This window comes from Quercus lobata, chromosome 7, assembly GCF_001633185.2.
Source record: "Quercus lobata isolate SW786 chromosome 7, ValleyOak3.0 Primary Assembly, whole genome shotgun sequence".
NCBI classification, from domain to species: domain Eukaryota; kingdom Viridiplantae; phylum Streptophyta; class Magnoliopsida; order Fagales; family Fagaceae; genus Quercus; species Quercus lobata.
The window spans coordinates 32,770,700-32,790,340 of NC_044910.1; the positions used below are offsets into that span (position 1 = coordinate 32,770,700).

General features: G+C 32.8%; 2 protein-coding genes and 1 non-coding gene across 4 annotated transcripts; 1 reads left to right on the forward strand and 2 right to left on the reverse strand.

Moving 5' to 3' along the window:
* Positions 1-4,210: 4,210 nt before the first annotated feature.
* LOC115953530 (prosaposin-like) lies at positions 4,211-11,027 on the reverse strand. 2 transcript variants are annotated; one of them, XM_031071246.1, is made up of 6 exons: positions 10,844-11,027; positions 9,074-9,178; positions 8,089-8,231; positions 7,271-7,468; positions 5,121-5,180; positions 4,211-4,609 (listed from the first exon to the last, which is right to left on the reverse strand). In XM_031071246.1, the coding sequence occupies exons 2-6, from the start codon at positions 9,171-9,173 to the stop codon at positions 4,457-4,459; spliced, it is 654 nt and encodes a 217-aa protein (XP_030927106.1). In that variant the 5' UTR covers positions 9,174-9,178; positions 10,844-11,027; the 3' UTR covers positions 4,211-4,456. The 2 variants fall into 2 exon arrangements, with proteins under 2 accessions (XP_030927106.1, XP_030927105.1); XM_031071245.1 differs by lacking the exon at positions 10,844-11,027 and adding an exon at positions 10,688-10,820.
* A 2,449-nt stretch (positions 11,028-13,476) lies between these two features.
* TRNAL-UAA lies at positions 13,477-13,560 on the forward strand. Its single transcript has one exon. It is a non-coding gene; the product is annotated as a tRNA-Leu (tRNA).
* A 2,870-nt stretch (positions 13,561-16,430) lies between these two features.
* Positions 16,431-19,641, reverse strand: LOC115953374 (WEB family protein At2g38370). Its single transcript, XM_031071001.1, has 2 exons — positions 19,227-19,641; positions 16,431-18,119 (listed from the first exon to the last, which is right to left on the reverse strand). The coding sequence occupies exons 1-2, from the start codon at positions 19,434-19,436 to the stop codon at positions 16,629-16,631; spliced, it is 1,701 nt and encodes a 566-aa protein (XP_030926861.1). The 5' UTR covers positions 19,437-19,641; the 3' UTR covers positions 16,431-16,628.

Here is a 19,641-nt window from a genome sequence, read left to right on the forward strand (position 1 = left end):
ACCAACCTATGCACACGGTTGGACATGTTCTCTTTCCCTCCAATTGCACTAATTTTTCCCCTTCAATCATGAAATCACCATGAAAGGACTCATAATATCATATTGTACCGCTGGACTCATTTTATCGTGCTACTGAAATGTTATAAGTCCACCGCTGTTATACAACTGGAGCTACAAATTGTGAAGATAAGTTATTATATTTTTATCTCCAAAATTATACTATTAAGTATATTTTAATTTATTATTATTGTACTATTGTACTCATATTATTCTGCCGTTGGAATGTTATCAGCTCATTAACACTATACGGCTAAAACCACAAATCATGTAAAGAACAAAGTGATGCTGTTCAGCTGGAGTAAAAAACATATAAGATAAGTCAAAATCTCTCTATTTTCAAGATTACATTAATAAGCATATGTTAACTCATTATTATTGCACTGCTGGATGCAAGTTACTTTAATATCATCTCACTATTTAATAAAACATGGTCTCACTAATACTTCATTAATGAACATACATATTAATAAATTGATCTACCACCGTTGGACATATATTACTTGGACATGAACCATTGCTAGATGTGTAATGTTTGGACATAAAACCACAGTTGGATATGTATTATATGGACATAAAACATTGTTGGACATACATTATTTGGACATAGACCATTGCTAAATATAATTTATTATATTGAACATAAACCATGAACCACAACTGGATGTGGATTATTTTGGACTCATCCCATTACTGGACATATGACAATTAATTACTTTCTAATATCGGATATCACTTAATAAACATAATAATGATGTTCATCTAGTCATTTAATCAAAACTATTCAATTAAATATACTATTTATTTACTTCAACTATTATCATGATTCTAAAATTTTGGACTTTATCTATTTTGTAGGCTTAAGAATGCACCAGAAGCCAGTGGTCTACACGGCCCAATATCGAGTTCCGGATTGGATTCTCCAAAACAAATCCGAGTTTAGCAAAGTCACACCTTCAGCACAAGACACATGGCTTTACGCAAAAACCGCCCCTGACACTAGGACACCGATATTTGTTAGAAGCAAAAATATTATTAATAAATAAATAAATATTCATCATTGATTGAGTTATTTTTGGATTCAAGTATGAAGATTACACATTTATAAAATAAAAAATAAGCCATTATTATCACTTTTGATGCCAAATAATTCTAATCTATAAGCACTTCTATAATTTTCTTTTTGTCATTTTCTCACTTCCAAAAACACCTTTTCAGATTAGTTACCAAACATGTTTAACAACTTCAAAACTTAATTAGTTACTAAAAAGTTTAAACACTTTTTCAATAACAACCCTCCTCTCAAAATCTCTGCTAATCAAAACTATACAGACAAAAACTCTACTGCCCGTAGCTCCCCTAGTTTTTTAGTGAAAACATACTAATAAATACATCTATGTACTCGGATGGCAAGCATGCTAGAATGATTATTTGTAAAAAATTCAACTCAAACAATCGTGCTTTTTACAAATTTGTCAAAACCAGATATTATAGTCTTTTAATTATGCATCCTATATATTTCCATACAAGGAAAAGAAAATCGGGGAGGAATAGATAGGTAGTGCTTTTTAGTTTTTACAAGTAAAATGTTTCTGTATTCCCATTTTTTTTTCCTCATACTTTTTCAACAACCAAATAGTGCAAAGTAGAGGAACTTCATATCCTGCAAACACTACGAAAATCAATTTAATCATGGACCAGGTTTAAACAAATGGTTGGTCAAGGTTTTCCCACAACTGTTTGATGAAAAGGTTAAAGCAACGCATGGCCATTTGTTAACCCATTGTGTTTGGGTTGCTTCCAGTGCATTGATCGCAACAAGCTAAATCCGTATGAAAAAGCATCAGATATTTTCACCAGCTCCGCCCAAATTATAACCACGTGAAATCTGTGACATATATTGTTCTTTTCAAAGGACTAACATTAAGGTAATGCAACTTGTAAGAGAAATTTCAAGTAGAAGCCATTCAGTACGTAATGTAACTTGGCTTCTTTGGGATTGTGACTTTGTTCATACTTCTGGACCCTCTTCACAATTTGCAAGTGGATTCACTCGTCACTCGTAATTGAATACGTCAAGAAGCTATAGTACGAGTGCACAATTGCCACAATATATATATTATGAACGTGAAGATTGTGCTGCGAGATTTAATTTACTGTGCGTTTGTGTGCTACATATATGTGTGTGTGTTCAATTATGCGTAATTGAATCATTGAAGTATTGAACACGTCAAGAATTAAGATATAGATTTCAAGTTGATATTGATCAAGATTATGGGAATAAATAATGTCGGCACTCAGCTAATCCATTGACTTGTGTTTAGGGTAAAACAATTAACATACTAATAGTAATGGAGCAAAACTTAGTTACGGTATTACAGGTGTAACACATTAGGTTCCTTATTTAAATTCAAACATGTAATTGCATTGGATTTGATTGTCGTGTAGATGATATTGTTTGTGTTTAATTTGTCAATGCAATTATATATTTGAATTTAATAATGAACTTAATGTATTGTACTTAAGGAATATTTTACAATGTATGGGCTAATTGAATTCATATATTAGAAAAGAAAAGATTAAAAGAATTCACAAATATCATCAAAATTGAATAATAAATAATAAACATAAAAGTACAAATTACTTTTTAGTTATATGATGAAACGTATTGTGTAAGATCAATTCTTAAAATCATGATAGATTGTTAAAATAATTTCAAATAAATTGTGATTTGTTATGAATTATTTTAACTTTTAGTAATATATAGAATTTTTATTGAAATAGTAATTTTAACTTAGAAATTTGATAATAGAGTTTAACCTAGGATAAGATTAGCTTAATAATTTTAATGAAGGAGAAAAAAGATTGATGTGAACTTGTGCAATTTTGCATTCTTTTTCTTAAGATTTGTTTGGATACCACTTATTTTACTGAAATTGAAAACTTATTGTTGAAATTGAAAACTTATTACTGAAAGTACTGTAGACAAAGGTAAAAGTTAGTTGCAATTGTACAGTGGGACCCATAAATAGTATCAAAAAGTGTAATGAGACTCATGAATAGTAGCAAAAATAAGCTGAATAGTGAAATAATTTATAATTTTAATTGCAATCCAAACGCACGCTTAAAGTAAATTTGCAACTAAAGTATTTGAAAATAGAACATATTAATGTGAATGAGTCCACAAAAAGATATTGAGATTGCAATTTGAGTATGCAAAAATTTAAGTCTTTGAAAGGTAACGTAGTGCGCACGTGTTTATGTGCATCCTAATAAATAGTGATGGTAATAAGTTGACTTTTCTGAAAATTAATCTTGTTTTGCAACTAATAAATCTGAGAATAGAACATATTCATGTGAATGAATCCATAAAGAGATATTGAGACTACAATTTGCATATGCAAAGATTCAAGCCATTAAAAAGTAATGTAGTGCATATGTGTTTACGCACATCCTAAATAGGGATGGCAATGAGTTGACTTTTCCTAAAGTAAATGAATCAACAAAGAGATATTGAGACTGTCAGTTGCATATGCAAAGATTCAATCCTTTGAAAAATAATGTACCACGCATGTGTTAGCATGCATCCTAAATAGGGATGGCAATGCGTTCACTTTAGTGGTTTCCCAACCAAACTCGACCCCCCTAGTACTAATAGTATAGTTTTGGAATTTTTAAATGGGCCTGAGTTCACATTTTTAAAACTGTTGAGGGTTAGGAAAATGAGTTTGTTTTTATATTAAATTACTAAAATTCCTCTATCATTAATTTTCCATACACAAAAAATTAGGGTTTCTATGATAAAGAGTTCTCTCTCTCTCTCTCTCTCTCTCAAGATATTGTGTAATTTAGTAGAAAAGTGCTTACTAATGTTTAAATCTCGTTAAAAATAGTATTTTCAATGTATGACTTTAGATCATCCACCTGTTTGACCCTACTCATGGTAAGAAAAACAAAATGGTTTAAGCCTCGCAAATATAAATAGGTCGATTTTGGGATGGATGGAACTGCTAAAATTTAATAGGGTTCAATGAGAATTTGATAGGTAAAATATTTAAAAAGTTTGGGTTTGACAAAAGCTTTACTATAGCCATTTCTAATCCAATAACGGCATTTACAGCAACGTGTAGTGCTTTTAGATATAGGAACCAAGAAACCAAAACCAAGACTATGATGTTTATTACTGTTCAGTTGCAGTAAGGAACATTACTCCTAGAAACTATGATATACACATTGCAAGATGAAATAATCTTCATTCAAGCATTTGAATTTTTGAGCACATATTGTACATGAAAAACACCATTTGTCCTTGTATTATTATACACACACATCTCAGAATGAAAGTATAAATAGCAAGTCTCTACTGCATTGTCATTCCACCAGATTTGTTATGCCATAATTAAGAATCAGACACCATGGCTGCTTTTAGTTCCTTGCTCGTTTCTATAGACGAATTGCAGGCATGAAGTGTGACACATATGTCTGTCGATTCCAGAAATTTCTCAGCATTGGCTAGGATCAGAGGTCCATATTCAAAAACCATCTTCTTGCACTGCCAAAGAATATAAAATTTAGAAAACAAAATATGGTTTAATGGAATACTAAGTTAAACTTTCCTCTGATCATAAATATCAACTTTCAGAACATGTTTCAATTAAATACTAGAAACTAGGCAGAAGCCTGCTTATGCTCTTGGTAGTATTTTTCTTTTTCCACTTACTGACCTTTAAAGGCCAACAGATAGCATGCTTGTGGAAAATTCATCATAAAGTTGCCTATTTGGTTCTCATGTTTTTTGAAAAATGAGAACCATTATTAAGACCCTCCACAAAGATTAAAAGGCCTTCAGAAACAAAATAATCATGCATCAAATTTATGCACATCAAGTCATCAACTAGGTCATGTGATCATCGAGATTTTATTGTGGGTGCCAAAAACAATAAAATGTCACATCTGACAATTATCAATCAATAGACGGCATCTGCTATTAATGGAATCTCACTTCTGATACAACATAGTGGGGCAGGTACATTTTTGAATTAATTTCTTAAAACTGTTCTTACCTTTTTCACATAGTTCTCCATAGAATTACATGCCTTCAAAAGCAACTCAATGATCTCTAGCTGAAATGAAAGCAATATAAGATATTAGTTGTCTATTCAGCAGTAAGCTTCATGGTATGTCAATGCTTGTGTGTTTTGGGCCTGGAGATATCCTTGAACATTGTAAGATATCTCTCCATTGATCCAAACAACGATGGAATAGCAGTAAAATTTTACAAAAAGAGCATACAAAAACTACATAATTTTTTTGGCAATAAAAGTCATGACTTTACATAAGCTTCTAGCTGGTTCAACCAAAAAAAAAAAAAAAAACCATAAGTTTGTAGAAATATCACAATCACATAAACCAATGCCAACTGTAAACACGTTAAAATTATAATATTTTAACACAAGCTGGTGGAAATATTGCAACTCCATAACTAATTTAAAATTCTATTGTCAAATTTACAATCCGGATATATATATTCAGTAGCCCAAAGTTTGTTATATTTGTAAAGCACTTTATTACTCCCAAACAAATTTTTATATAGATATTACCACTCCAAAGTCAGCAAACTTTCTGAAACATAAATCATAAATACCAACAGATTTACTACACAAGCAATCAAAAGCTGAGTATGTGATCTTTAAATAATCTATGTGTAGCTAGTCAGCCTATAAAACACAATCTAATTGAAGTAGTGGCCACTGGTCTAAAAATATATCAATTTCTGGCTGTTTGTTTAGTTTCTTCTTCTGCTTTTGGATGGCATTGATATTGGTGAAGTTGGCTTACAATTTAAAGAGGGTTTGTGATTGATTAGTTAAAAGCTAAAATAAACAGTAAGCATTGCCAGTTTGGAGTCATTTCTCATTTGGTTGGGCCTTTATCCATAAAACAGCAATCAAACATGGGTGGGAAGATTGATTTACTCATCTAGTTAGTATTAGCATTAGCTTTAATGTCATGTTTGGACATGGAATTTTTTAACAGAATTTCCTAAAACACAGAATTTTAAATTTTATGAGAGCTCCTTGTTTAGGTAAAGCATCGGAAGAAATTTCAAAAATCAAGCAGGAACTGTAGATGGGATTTGAGGGCTCAATATTCTACCAATGAAGGCATTATTTCCAAATTACCCCAACAAGTCACCTAGCAAAGGTAAAACATCTACACCTCTGCTCAACGCCCCCAATTTGGGGTAGCCAGCTCAGACTTTCCTTTTGTTCTTCACTTAAAAAAGCCTATGCCCATAAGTGAGATTTTCCAATGTAGTGAAAGGTACTCAAAGGCAGATTAGAGAAATGATTAAGGCTTTGGATGACGAGGAGGCCTGTCTTACTTTTCAGATTTTGATATTTGAGGAAATCATTGATCCTGTGGTACCTAAGAGTTCCAAGAAATATCTACCATAGCTAGAGTTGGTAGTTGTAGTTATGGAGGAATGGGTTTGAGAGAGAGTCTGTAGAAGCTTCATACTATGTAACCAAGAGGAAAAAAAGGGTTTTCCTTTTTGCTTTTTTAGTGGTTTTGGCACTCTATTTGAGGATACAATAGGATGACTGAGGTTTATAAGAAAGTATAGAAATCTTAATATCTGAAATAAACTGGATGATAAGTTAATAACAGTTTTGCTTTGCCCGTTGATGATCTGTGCTATTGAAGTTCTTTTCTACATTGCCAGGTGAAGACAAACAACAATGCAAAACATCGCAGTTAAATGTTAATGTAGTTTTAAACTTACTGTTTAGATAAACTGGATTTCCTTCTTTATACCAAACAACAAAACTAGTACTTACTGAGATTTTAAATTATGGCATTTACAATCCCATCATTTAATAAATTTCATTCAAATATCAATTACTTCTTCCAAATACAACATAAATTAACCTGTTAACTTTTCACAACAGACAAGCAGATGACATCCAGAAGAATTGGCAACAACTAAGAGGTAAAGAGCACATTGATTTTCTTTCTTTCTTAACCCTTCCCCCCACACCCCCCCAACCCCCTTTTTCCTTTCCTTTCCTTTTTGGTTGAAAATGTGAGAATATGAAAAATATGCCATAGGTCAGAAAAGGTAAACATTTGCTTCTACATTACATAAATTATTCTTTTATTTATTTATTTAATTTTTATTTTATGTTCAGCAAATGATGCAAGTACATACCTGTGTGTCAGGATCTTTCAACTTAATTAATACTTCTGAAACAGCATGGTGGCAAAGCCCACAGCTGTCTTCGTGAAGTTGAGAAGAAATCCTTGCAACTTGATTACAGAGATCGACCTTTCGGCAAAACACATCAGGTTGTACATTGGAAACCTCTAAGAAGAAGAGAGGAGCATAATAGTCCACCAAAGTGATGCACTGTGGAATACAAAAACAATAAGAAGAAAAATTAGATTGAATAATTTTTCTTTGGGGAGAAAATAAGAGGGGGAGCAGATATCAGGATCAAACACCCTTAAAATTTTAAGATTAAACACAATATTTTACAAGCATCTATAAATTAAAAATTTCATGTCTTCAGAGAGAGGGTACTTATTCCACTACTATGTTTATCCTATCTTTATTTCTGCAATCAAGTAAACATTACTTTACAATACTGCTACCAGTACTTGTCTACACTGCATGGTACTTATAATATATACAATCTACAGCTATCCAACTAGTGCACATGAAGGCACATTGACCAATCAACCTACCTACATAGGATAGATTCAAAATAAATCAATGAACATGAGCACTTAATAACCATGGCAACTTGGCAAAAAAAAAAAAATATTATTATGATGGCTGAGATCACCATAACCTTTTTTTTTTTTTCACCTCTTGCCTTTTGGAGTTCATGGAATAGGCTAAAAAAAATAAAAAGAAAAGAAAGAAAGACAGCTGAGATCACCATAACTTTTTTTTCCCCATTCAGGGAAGAGGCTAATATAATTGCATTTCATCTAATATAAAACTCAACTAAAAGATGTGACTACCTCCGGTTTGAAAACGCCTACACTAGAGCAAGCCACATGAAGCAATTCAATAATCTCAGTCTGGGTCTTGTTTTCAGCAAGGTAATCCACTGCCTCAGAAGCAAACTCCTCGCACAATGTGCACAAATTGTCATTTGTGGAAACTGAACCAAAAAAACAACTCAGTCAATGTCATCCATTTTGTAGCATTTTCATATCAAGAAAGACTATTCCCTTCTCCAATAAGATAAGATTGACGGGAACATTCATGTCAAATGACAAATTACTCTAGATCTTATTTTTAACATTTTTTTTTTTTTTGGGGAAAATGCCATAGTTTGATGACCCTAGAAGTATTTACCTTTACATCCCAATTCCCAAAGCATCAAGTTTTACTAAATGTCAAAGAACATATATTTAGAATCGTCATTTTTGGGAGATACAATATCTTACTAGGCATTGCACTCTAGACAACCTACACTTCTCTAAAGGAGATTGATACCAAGTTCAACCCAACCTATTATTACTGGTATATCATGTCCCGAAATAAAGCTACTAGTTCTACTTAAACCTGGAAAGCCCTAGAGGTCAAAGGTAAAGGAGCGTAATAAATGTTTTTGTGTGTTTGTGTGTCTGTGTGTGCATGCATATTTTTGGCTAAAAGCTAAGTCAAAGTGTTACCAAAGGTATGGTTTACCATTGACAACATATTAGATACTTAGGGTAACAAATGTTACCCAATCAACTGACACGGCTAAGCTGGACTTAAAAGTGTTCTCTTGAACTAGTAGAAAGCAAATTATGGCATGCTGGACTAAAGCTATTTCTGCGGACTTCCAAAAAAGGCCAACCCTTCTTTCAAAACAGGATTATTCAATAGAGTACATAAGGCATCAAATTTGCATCTTGAACTGTTACACAATGATAATTATGTACTATGAAGTTAAAAGAAGAAGTAAATGGTCAACAACAAGAACAAAATTAAAAATTCTGTTGAAATATTTACCTGATATTTTAGAGATCATTACACTCTCCAGTTGTCTAGCATCAGAAGCCCAGCTAGCACCCAACAATAATACAAATAAGAGCCCAATTCTCGTGTTCATGGTGCCTGAAATCACAACCATTCAACAAAAATTGTTATAACCAAATATTGCAAAATAATTGTTAGTGAATCATTTACAAAATACAACATATTATAATTGTCAAGAAGGATTTTACAATTTGCAATAAAATGAGAACCCAGTAATGAGATGTTCCTTGTCAGTAGATATTCCTAAGTCCTATGCGAACTACAGTAGAAGTAAGAGCTAAACAGTGAGCTTAAGATGCATACCAAGGGCTAGCATGTTGGACCTACACTTATATTGGAGTAAAGATGTAAATTAGATATTTCAATTAGTAATGAAACCCCTGTACTTCAACATTCTTTTAAGTTTTGGCTCAGTCCACTAGGGTTACAGCCGAAACATTCTACTCACTAGCATTTTATTAATTGTCAAATCTCCTTATCGTTGGCAACCATTTCAAGGCACCCTGCAATTGTGATTGCAAGCACCCTGCCAACTGCTAAACATTATGTTATCACCAATCCTAGCACGATCGTCTCTACTGATATTGGCTTCTTTTAGCCCTATTGACGATCTTAAATTAGCAACCTAATAAATAGAACTTGACACTGTTCTTCATCAGCTTTTTCATTATCAACGCCAATATGTACATATCAACCTGCAGCCACAAGCCCAAATAACCTGTGATCGGGGTAATTTATGCTTAACAAAATATAAATACTTAAACTGCCATTACGGCATTAGATCTTTGATTCACGAATAACCCTAAATGAGCTTCTAACTGAACCATCATAGATGTCTAGGCCTGCCAATAACATAAAATCACTAAAAAGTGGACAGCAAAAGGTTTTGTGCTCCATTTGTTTCAACAGAAAACCCTTTATTTATTTATTTTTTGTGGAAAATGACTCATTTTCCAATGTTTGGTTGTGATCTGTATAATGAACAATAAACCATTTGTATTCAGGAGTTTTTTTTGTACTGGTTTCCTGCTCTATCGAGCTTATTTTTCGTTGACTACCAAAAAGAAACAAATTCTTTTGACTAGCATTTTCGGTTGTACCAGACACCAGAAAATGCAGAAAAAGTTTTCCATTATAACAAGCTGAGCACTAATCCTGTTATTTGACCCAAAAATACACACATATGGTATATACCTACTAATAGAACTGGATTTCTATCAGTACAACATAGACCAAATTTGCAAATTGAATAATAATAATACCAGGACATAGATACAAATAAAAAACATAGGAAACATAATATTAATCTAATAAAACTCTATTAACATGTGTTCAAAGGTCAAACTATGTATCTATCAACTTGAAACAGAGAAAAATCAAAAGTCAAAACCTTAATTACCAATTTTAAAAAAGCATACATAAGCAATACAAAATAACCACAAATTTTGACAAAGATAAGAAACAATTATAACAATAAAACCTCTACGATATAAATAAAAGGCACACGAAGAAGAAAAAGCAAAAAGCAGTTAAAAAACCAAAAACAAATTAACATAAAGAGCAAATACCAAGGTAAAGAAAAACAACCTAAGAGACCCATTTGGAAACTGAAAAAACAGAACTTGGGAAACGAAGTTACAAATCTGGGATTCTCAGAACAAGAGTTCTGTTATTTGTTTTTGTGAGGAGCAAACAAAAATAGCAGATTGGGAATCGAAATTATAGGAGGAAAAGATATTTTACCTTTGGAATGGTTTGGAATACAAGGTTGCTTAGAGAGAGAGAGAGAGAGATAGAGAGAGACAGTATGGGAATTTCAGTTTCCTTAGAGTTGGAAAGCTTGCTGTGTTGGGCGATGCGTGGAATGGTCGTTGAGGGAGTTGGGTTGGGAATAATTTTTTGTGTTAGGCATGTTTTATACTTTTATGTCAACCAAAAAAATATAGACATCTAGACGAGGTTTTTGTTTAGTGTGTGAGAAGCTACATGTTGGAGATTTGTGATATTTGCACACGTGTCAGCACCAGAAAAAGACCAATTATATGATCAAACGATTCTTTTAGGATAATAATTTAATGAGATTGAATTTGATTATAAATAAGTTTTGCCCATTTCATCACGACACACTTAAAAATCTTTTTCCATCTATTTTAAAATGTGGATTTTATCTATATTATTATTGATGATATAGTGCATTAATTTTTATTATTATTATTATTATTATAAATGATTAGAAAGATGTTAAAGACATTATTATCAATTTTATTACAAAACTAGCATTCTTCCAATAATTAAAACTAAATTATTAAATAAATAGTAAAAATAAATTGTAAAATAAGTAAATAATTTAAATAAAAAAATTACTTTAAGTTCTGATTGTTTAGAATTTAGACTATCAGTATTAATCTATTTTTGTATTTTAAATTCTCTTTTTGCTTTGTATTAATTTCTTAATATGAGATATGAAGTAGGCTTGATTATTCCTATTTGGGTTATGTTTAATCTTTGTCCTAGCCAGCACAAACAATAATAAACAAAATAGTGCCTCAATACTGAGTTTTTCCTAGTGATAGTCTACTTGAAAAAATCAACACAATCACAAATTAAATACAATAACCAAAACCAAAAATCAAAACATACACAAGAGTTTAAAAGTTGAGAATAACAAAAAAAAAAAAAAAAAATGACATAAGAGAACCAAGAACTTAAATGGGTGTCCATTGTTTTTCTTTTTTATAATAAATTTCATTAGGCATAATATCCTACACACAAATTCAGAAGTAAAGAACAATAAGTAAGATGGATTTTTTAGATTAAAACATAAGCATATTTTGCATTTTGAAAAAAAAAAAATACAACAATGTGAGGTGTATTGTGTGAAATTAATTATAGAGATGACTTATTGGTTAAAAGGGATTGTATCAAAAAGCCATGGCTAAATATATATATATATATATATATATATATAAGTTCTGAAAATTTTGATAATAGATTTTTAGTTGGAGTAAAATTTAAATTTCTAAAACTTAGATGAAAAAGTTCTATCTAAATTAAATTATTATTAAATCTAATCTCTTAGTCAAGAGTTTTGTCCTAATAAAATAGTATTAATTTAATAAGATGCAACTTGAGGGAAAAAAAAAAAAACAAAAACAAAAATGTGGGTTATGTGGTATTTAATTTTAAAAATTTTTGATAATAGAATTTTAGTTTGAATATAATTTTTTTTTAAATTATAGTTAAATCTTATCTCTTAATCAAAACATGGGTTTAAAAAAAAAAAACACGGGTTGTTGTGTATGATTTAAGTTTAGTAATTTTTTATAATATACTTTTAGTTCGAATTGTATTTGAATTTGTTGAAATTTAAATGATAAAGTTTTATCTAAAATAAACCAATGTTAAATATTAACCCTTAATTGAGGAAATATCCTAACAAAAAATATATAGTAATTAATTTACTAATTAGTGAAAGTAATCACTTTGTACAACCATAGTTTCTAAACCAATTTTTTATTATATAGTATATGATATTAAGGAAACTATCCCTCCAATTTAAATCCTCCAATTTTCTCTAATTTTAATCCAGAAAATGAATATAAGACACATGTCATTTTAAAAACTCAATAGTCTTTTTTTTAAAAAAAAAAATTATATATATAAACCATATATAAACCATAGAAGGAATTGAACAATTAAAATGAAAACGGATTTTATCCCTAAAAGGCCATAATAATGAATATGATTGGTAAATGAATTTTTTCTTCTGTATGTTAAAGTTTGCGTATCAATTTGGAAAACTACCATAATATAATTTGTAATAATACCCTATATAATCACTCAAATGAATTTTCTTTTTCTTTTTTTAGATAGGTAAATAGTGGGAGTAGAGGAGGAGTTCAATCTACAAACGTAAGACATTATAAAAGATGTTATAATTGTTAGTCTATAACTTAGTTCCCAATATCAGTCAAATGATTAGTCATTTGATGGTGGTAGGTTAGACTTTACAGTAAAGGAGCTGAACCCAAATTTGGACACATGGAGAAGCAAGCACAAAAATAAAATAGGATATTCCGACCAAAAAAGCATATGTAAAAGTATCGCCCAAAATTATTAAATAAATAAATCCTCTCATGTAGTCTGCTCTTGAAGAAAAGGAAATCTGTCACATTGGGTTGTCTTTATTTGTAGGCTTTTTCTGATTGGTTTCATCATTCATGTTTCTCTCTATCTCGCATGTATAGTGAAGATGTGGAAGGAATAATAACATTTTCCAATATAAACAAATGCTAATTCAGCCAAAAAATAAAATAAATGAGAATCCCTAAATCAAGGGGTCAAACTCATTTTATTGTTTATTAGAAATCAAACCAGCAGGTTTGCCCGAGAGGTTAAGGGGGAAGACTTAAGATCTTCTGCATGTTAAATGCGCGTGGGTTCGAACCCCACAGCCTGCATTAGTGTAAATCTGAATCCTTGGTTAGATGATAAATTGAGCAATCCTAAGTACAAAAAAATATTTCTCAATGTTTTTTATTTATAGTAATTGAGTTGACAATCTTTTACTGGTTGAGGAAGCAGTTCCCTATTTAAAACCATTAATCTATATTCAAGTTTAAGACATTTTTCAAACAATGTAGTGGAATCAAAATTGGTTTCAGCTTTTTTATCCCAAAAAAACAAAAAGAAAAAAAGATAAGGGTTTCGGCTTCTACTGCAATACACACCTGCAGCTATTTGATTAGCATTACATAAGAAGTCCAACTTGCACCAAACTAATCAATGCATCAAATTGGCTTGCATATAAGGCTGCGTTTGTTTCGCCTGAAAACACTTTTAGGAAATTATTTTACACCTTTGTGTGTGTGTTTGGCAGCTACGGAAAATACGATCAACAGAAAATCATTTATGTTTTGACCGGAAAATAAGCCACTTTGAACGTAAAATCATTTACGCTTTGATTTTACCTTCAAACAATTTTCAGAAACCACACTTGAAGAGAGAGAGCTCGAGCACACTCCTCACACAGTCCAAAACCCATCTCCAAGCTTACCTTCAAACCATTTCCAAAAAAAAAAAAAAAAAAAAACCTGAACCAAGAGAGAGAGAGAGAGAGAGGCCGGTCACCGTCAGAGAGTGAGTGAGAGTCGTCCACCGTCAGAGAGAGAGAGAGGCCGATCACCTGAACTTGAGATCGACTCCACCGTCGTCTAGGTCGTGCCTCTCACCGCCGATCTGCCCTGTTTCTCTCTTCCTCCCTCTGCCACCCATGTCATCGATCTACCCTTTTTTTTCTCTACCCATGTCGAGCAAACCACCGCAAGACGAGTGACCCACCATGACCTAGTTGCCTCCACCGCGTGATCTTGCCTCCTCCGCCTCTAGATTGAACCCAGTCGCCTTTCTCTCTCTTCCTTCTCTCAATTTGACTGGATTTGATGATTTTTTTTTTTTTTTTGGGTTTTGTTTTGTTTTTTTTTTTTTGTGTTTATTTATTGAGAAATGATATTATATATTTGTTTGGAAGTTGAGAAAATGTGAGCAAAAGTAGAAAATATGTTTTCTATAGTATTTTCAAGAAAACAACCAAACACCAAAAAATATTTTTCAAAGCATTTTTTGAAATACAACCAAACACTTGAATATTTTCACCTAAAAATATTTTAGGCTCGAAAAATATTTTACACTAAAACAAACGCAGCCTAAACTTTTGTGATTTCAATCAAATATGATTTTGATTCAGCCAAAAAAAAAAAAAAAAAATCAAATATGATTTTGACCAGCCATTTAGAGGGTTCAGGCTTACACATGGACTAGTCAGCAACCACTACATTTGGGAAAGGGAAAAACTAAGCGTACGACTAACTTATTTGCTGCAAGCTTACTTGCCTTAATTGCTTAAAGTCATTTTTTATTTCGACTTTATTTGCTTTAAAGTCTCTTTTTATCTCAACTTTAAGCAAATAAGCTTAGTGAAATGCACAAACATAAACAGAAACTTTAGGAGAGGGAAAAGGATTTTAATCAAATATGATTAGGACCAACCATAAAGAGGGTTAAGCACTACGTATAAATGACAATAAGCTTTACAACCACCATAAGTAGAATGAATATCAAGGTACTAAAAGGCATACAAATATAACCAAGAACTTCACCAGAGGGAAAAAGAAGGCTAGGAACAAAGAAATAGAAGTCAGTGCTGGACTGTGATCTTCACTGTCCACTTTTTATCTCAACTTTATTTGCTTTATTTGCTTAAATTCACTTTTTATCTTAACTTCAAGCAAATAAGCTTAGTGAAATGCACAAACATAAACAGAAACTTTAGGAGAGGGGAAAGGATTTTAATCAAATATGATTAGGACCAGCCATAAAGAGGGTTAAGCACTATGCATAAATGACAATAAGCTTTACAACAACCATAAGTAGAATGAATATCAAGGTACTAAAAGGCATACAAATATAACCAAGAACTTCACCAGAGGGAAAAGGAAGGCTAGGAACAAAGAAATAGAAGTCAGTGCTGGACTGTGATCTTCACTGTCCACTTTTTATCTCAAATTTATTTGCTTTATTTGCTTAAAGTCACTTTTTATCTGAACTTCAAGCAAATAAGCTTAGTGAAATGCACAAACATAAACAGAAACTTTAAGAGAGGGAAAAGGATTTTAATCAAATATGATTAGGACCAACCATAAAGAGGGTTAAGCATTATATATAAATGACAATAAGCTTTACAACCACCATAAGTAGAATGAATATCAAGGTACTAAAAGGCATACAAACATAACCAAAAACTTCACCAGAGGGTAAAGGAAAGCTAGGAACAAAGAAATGGAAGTCAGTGCTGGACTGTGATCTTCACTGTCCACTTTTTATCTCAACTTTATTTGCTTTATTAGCTTAAAGTCACTTTTTATCTCAACTTTAAGCAAATAAGCTTAGTGAAATGCACAAACATAAACAGAAACTTTAAGAGAGGGAAAAGGATTTTAATCAAATATGATCAGGACCAGCCATAAAGAGGGTTAAGCATTATATATAAATGACAAGAAGCTTTACAACCACCATAAGTAGAATGAATATCAAGGTACTAAAAGGCATACAAACATAACCAAGAACTTCACCAGAGGGTAAAGGAAGGCTAGGAACAAAGAAATAGAAGTCAGTGCTGGACTGTGATCTTCACTGTCCACTTTTTATCTCAAATTTATTTGCTTTATTTGCTTAAAGTCACTTTTTATCTCAACTTTAAGCAAATAAGCTTAATGAAATGCACAAACATAAACAGAAACTTTAAGAGAGGGAAAAGGATTTTAATCAAATATGATTAGGACAAGCCATAAAGAGGGTTAAGCATTATATATAAATGACAAGAAGCTTTACAACCACCATAAGTAGAATGAATATCAAGGTACTAAAAGGCATACAAACATAACCAAGAACTTCACCAGAGGGAAAAGGAAGGCTAGGAACAAAGAAATAGAAGTCAGTGCTGGACTGCGATCTTCACTGCCTCACTGTGTTACTTCAAGTTTGGAGTTGGCTTCTTCTTTTTCTTACTTTGCTTAGTCATAAGTAGTGAGAACTTAGCAAATCCAAACTTCTTTCTCTTTGCAGAGAATTGCTTGTGACCACTTTCCCTCTCAGTCTTCCAAGAGGGTGGATCACTATATTGTTTACTAAGCATCTGACCCAGTGACACCTTTCGCTTCCCAGATCTTCTCTCTGCCAGCATTCCCGATTCAAACTCCTCTGGCATAAGTAGCTTCTGGCTCAGTATCTGTCCTATTGATAAGGTTGGCTTCAAAACAGGCGTTATTCCATCACTAACCAGATTAAGTCCATTTACATCAAGTAGACGGGAATCTCTTCGATGGTGAGGTGGGTAAGGGTTTTTAAACTTGGTAGAGTTTTGGACAGAACGTCTTTTCTGACCATGCTCAGATCTCCAGTTGCGAAGAGCCTCTTCAACTGCTAGCTTTCCCTTATTTGCAGCTTCCACTCTGTGGAGAGCTTCTTCCAGTGCCTTCTTACTGGTTTTGACTTCCTCAGTAGCTTCCTCAACCCTTTTTAAAATGTCCATTTTTGATACATTTGCTTCATCAACTTGAAGCATAGCCTCTATTACTCTCTTCTTAGAAAGTTCCTCAGCCTCTCGAGCTTTGGCGGTTAGAGAAGAGTACTCTTCAAATGAAAGAGTTACTCCATCAGCCTTTTGCAAGTTGTCTCTCGATGAGATCGCATGGTTTGATAGAGCCTTGATCTCTGCAAGAGCAACAGCTTCTGCCGCTCTAGCTGCTTCCTTCATTTTTCTGGCAGCAACCAACCTTATTTCGGCTGTTTTAATCTTCGTTTTTGTCTGTTCAATCTCAGAGATTGCTCTCAAAACTTCTGATTTTGCAGCTTCTCCCACCTTTTTGAATTGCTCTGCCTCAGAACTTAATCTTTGGAGCTCCTTTGAGATATCTAAGGCATCATCAGAACCAACTTTAATTTCAGAATCTTTTGCCAACTGTAGCTTTAGTCTTGTTTGGTTTAGCTCCTCCTCAAGAGATGATATCTTTGAAGAATTTTGAGTTAAACTCTCACGAGTTTTCTCAAGTGAGATTCTTTCCTTCTCTAATTTCTTGTTATATAATTCAACAGAAACTCGAATGTCAGCAAGATCAGTAGTAGTCCTACCAAGGTTTAACTTAGCTTTTTTCAGTTCCATTAATATTAAACCCGGAGCTGAAGAAGGGCACAAGCTCAAACCTTCTACTGAATTCTGATTCTTGTGGTTTCCCTTCTTTACTAAAGGAATCATGTTCTTATCATCAATATTTGTATCAAGTGTCACACTAAATTCAGATGCTTCTTTTTGTAACTTTAATTTCAATTCTTCAACGATCATTTTGGTTGATTCCAGTTCTTTCAAGACATCCAGTGTTTCCCTCTCTTTCACAATCAGATCTTTCTCCACCTGTGCTGCCTGCTCCTCTAGTTTTGCCATATCAACCTCTTCCATGTCATTCTATCAATATAAAAACTTGTCAGAACATTATCAAGTATGATAAATCATACTGATGCAGAGAAATGAAGTACCATGCCTAGTATCAAGTTCAGCAGGTGCTAAATTTATTCAGGATATATATATCCATCCCACCAATAGCAGACATGGGTAATTGAGCCCATTATGCAACCTTCATTTAACTAGAAATATTCAATGAAAACAAGAATATAATTCATATAAATTTCAACCAAATGAATGTACAACGGCAAAGGTTAGGTACAATTCCTTAGATATTGTATTTTTGATTCTCAAATTAAATTTAACTGTCACTTATTGGCCAATGCAGCACAACCATGTGGCTTACTGGCCAATGCACTTGTGCATTTACAGTTTCCAGGGCCACATGGTTGAAATTAATTGGAAAACACAAGGTATGGTAACCAAATTTAGGCAGTGTACAATTCATGTCCACTTTCTATGTATTGCATATTAGGTAGAGCAACCGATCAAGAACCACCCTGCAACCAACATCTAAGACAACCACTAAAAAGCCCCATTGATGTTTCAAAAAGATAGTTAGACCCATTATAGCATGTTCAAAAATCATGTTTCACACAGTGGTGGATCACATTCCTCCTAAAAATTGCTGTGTACTTCAAGTTATTAACACAAATGAATTATCTTTAGTCTGCCAGTGAATAATTCAACTCTATCTAACACATAGATTACAGACATATGATTCATCAAAGAGAAACCTTAAGGCCTTAACACATAAGAAGGCCATCCAATGATTTAACAGCAAAAGGCACGTAGTACACAGCACTCTATTCCTTAGATTACCCCTATCTTATTCATCATATGACTTGAATCTAAGCTCAGAACCAAAACCACAAACCCAAAAGTGAAAAGAATAACAAAAATCATAACATATAGGATAAAGCACACATTTTTAGACAAACTGTGGAAATGGGTTGCTCTACTTTTAAGTGAAATTGAGAATATACTTATGCCCATTGCAAAAATCAACAACTTTTTGAAGAACAAAATAATACCCATTTACCCTCAAACAAAAACTGTAACAAAGATTCAAACTTTATCAAAAACCCAAGAGAGAAAAAGAGAGAGGACCTCAGTTTCAGTGAGCTTGTAGCTGTGGGGTTTCCAGAAACCGAGTCCACCAAATCGACTCACTGCCTCCTTCACCGACTCAAACGGAGCCGAAGTATCAACCTCAGCTCTAAAACCACCTTCCTTTGTGTCCATTTTCATATCCGAACCCGTTTCAACCGGGTCAGGCACTGCACTTGAACCATTACCTAGGGTTTGATTTTCAGCCATGGGAGTATTTTCAGACAAACAAAATGACAAAAGAGTTTGGAGCCAAACAGAGTTCAACGAATCATGAAAGAAAGGAATGCTTGTAGGCCGTGTTTTGTGGGTTAAAGAACAATGATGTTTGGTTGGTGGTATTCTTGGTACTATAAAAGAGAGTGAGTGCGAGTGAGAAAAAAAAAAAAGCTAAAGAGATTAGTGTACGTTTGAT

Coding starts and splice junctions, on each gene's coding strand:
- LOC115953530 (XM_031071245.1), bottom strand. Junction 8,232..9,073: donor AATGATCTCTAAAATATCAG/GTAAATATTTCA, acceptor TTTTTGGTTCAG/TTTCCACAAATGACAATTTG. Junction 5,181..7,270: donor TGAAAGATCCTGACACACAG/GTATGTACTTGC, acceptor CTTTCATTTCAG/CTAGAGATCATTGAGTTGCT.
- LOC115953374 (XM_031071001.1), bottom strand. CDS start 19,436: ATGGCTGAAAATCAAACCCTAGGTAATGGTTCAAGTGCAGTGCCTGAC. Junction 18,120..19,226: donor ACAAGCTCACTGAAACTGAG/GTCCTCTCTCTT, acceptor TTATATTGATAG/AATGACATGGAAGAGGTTGA.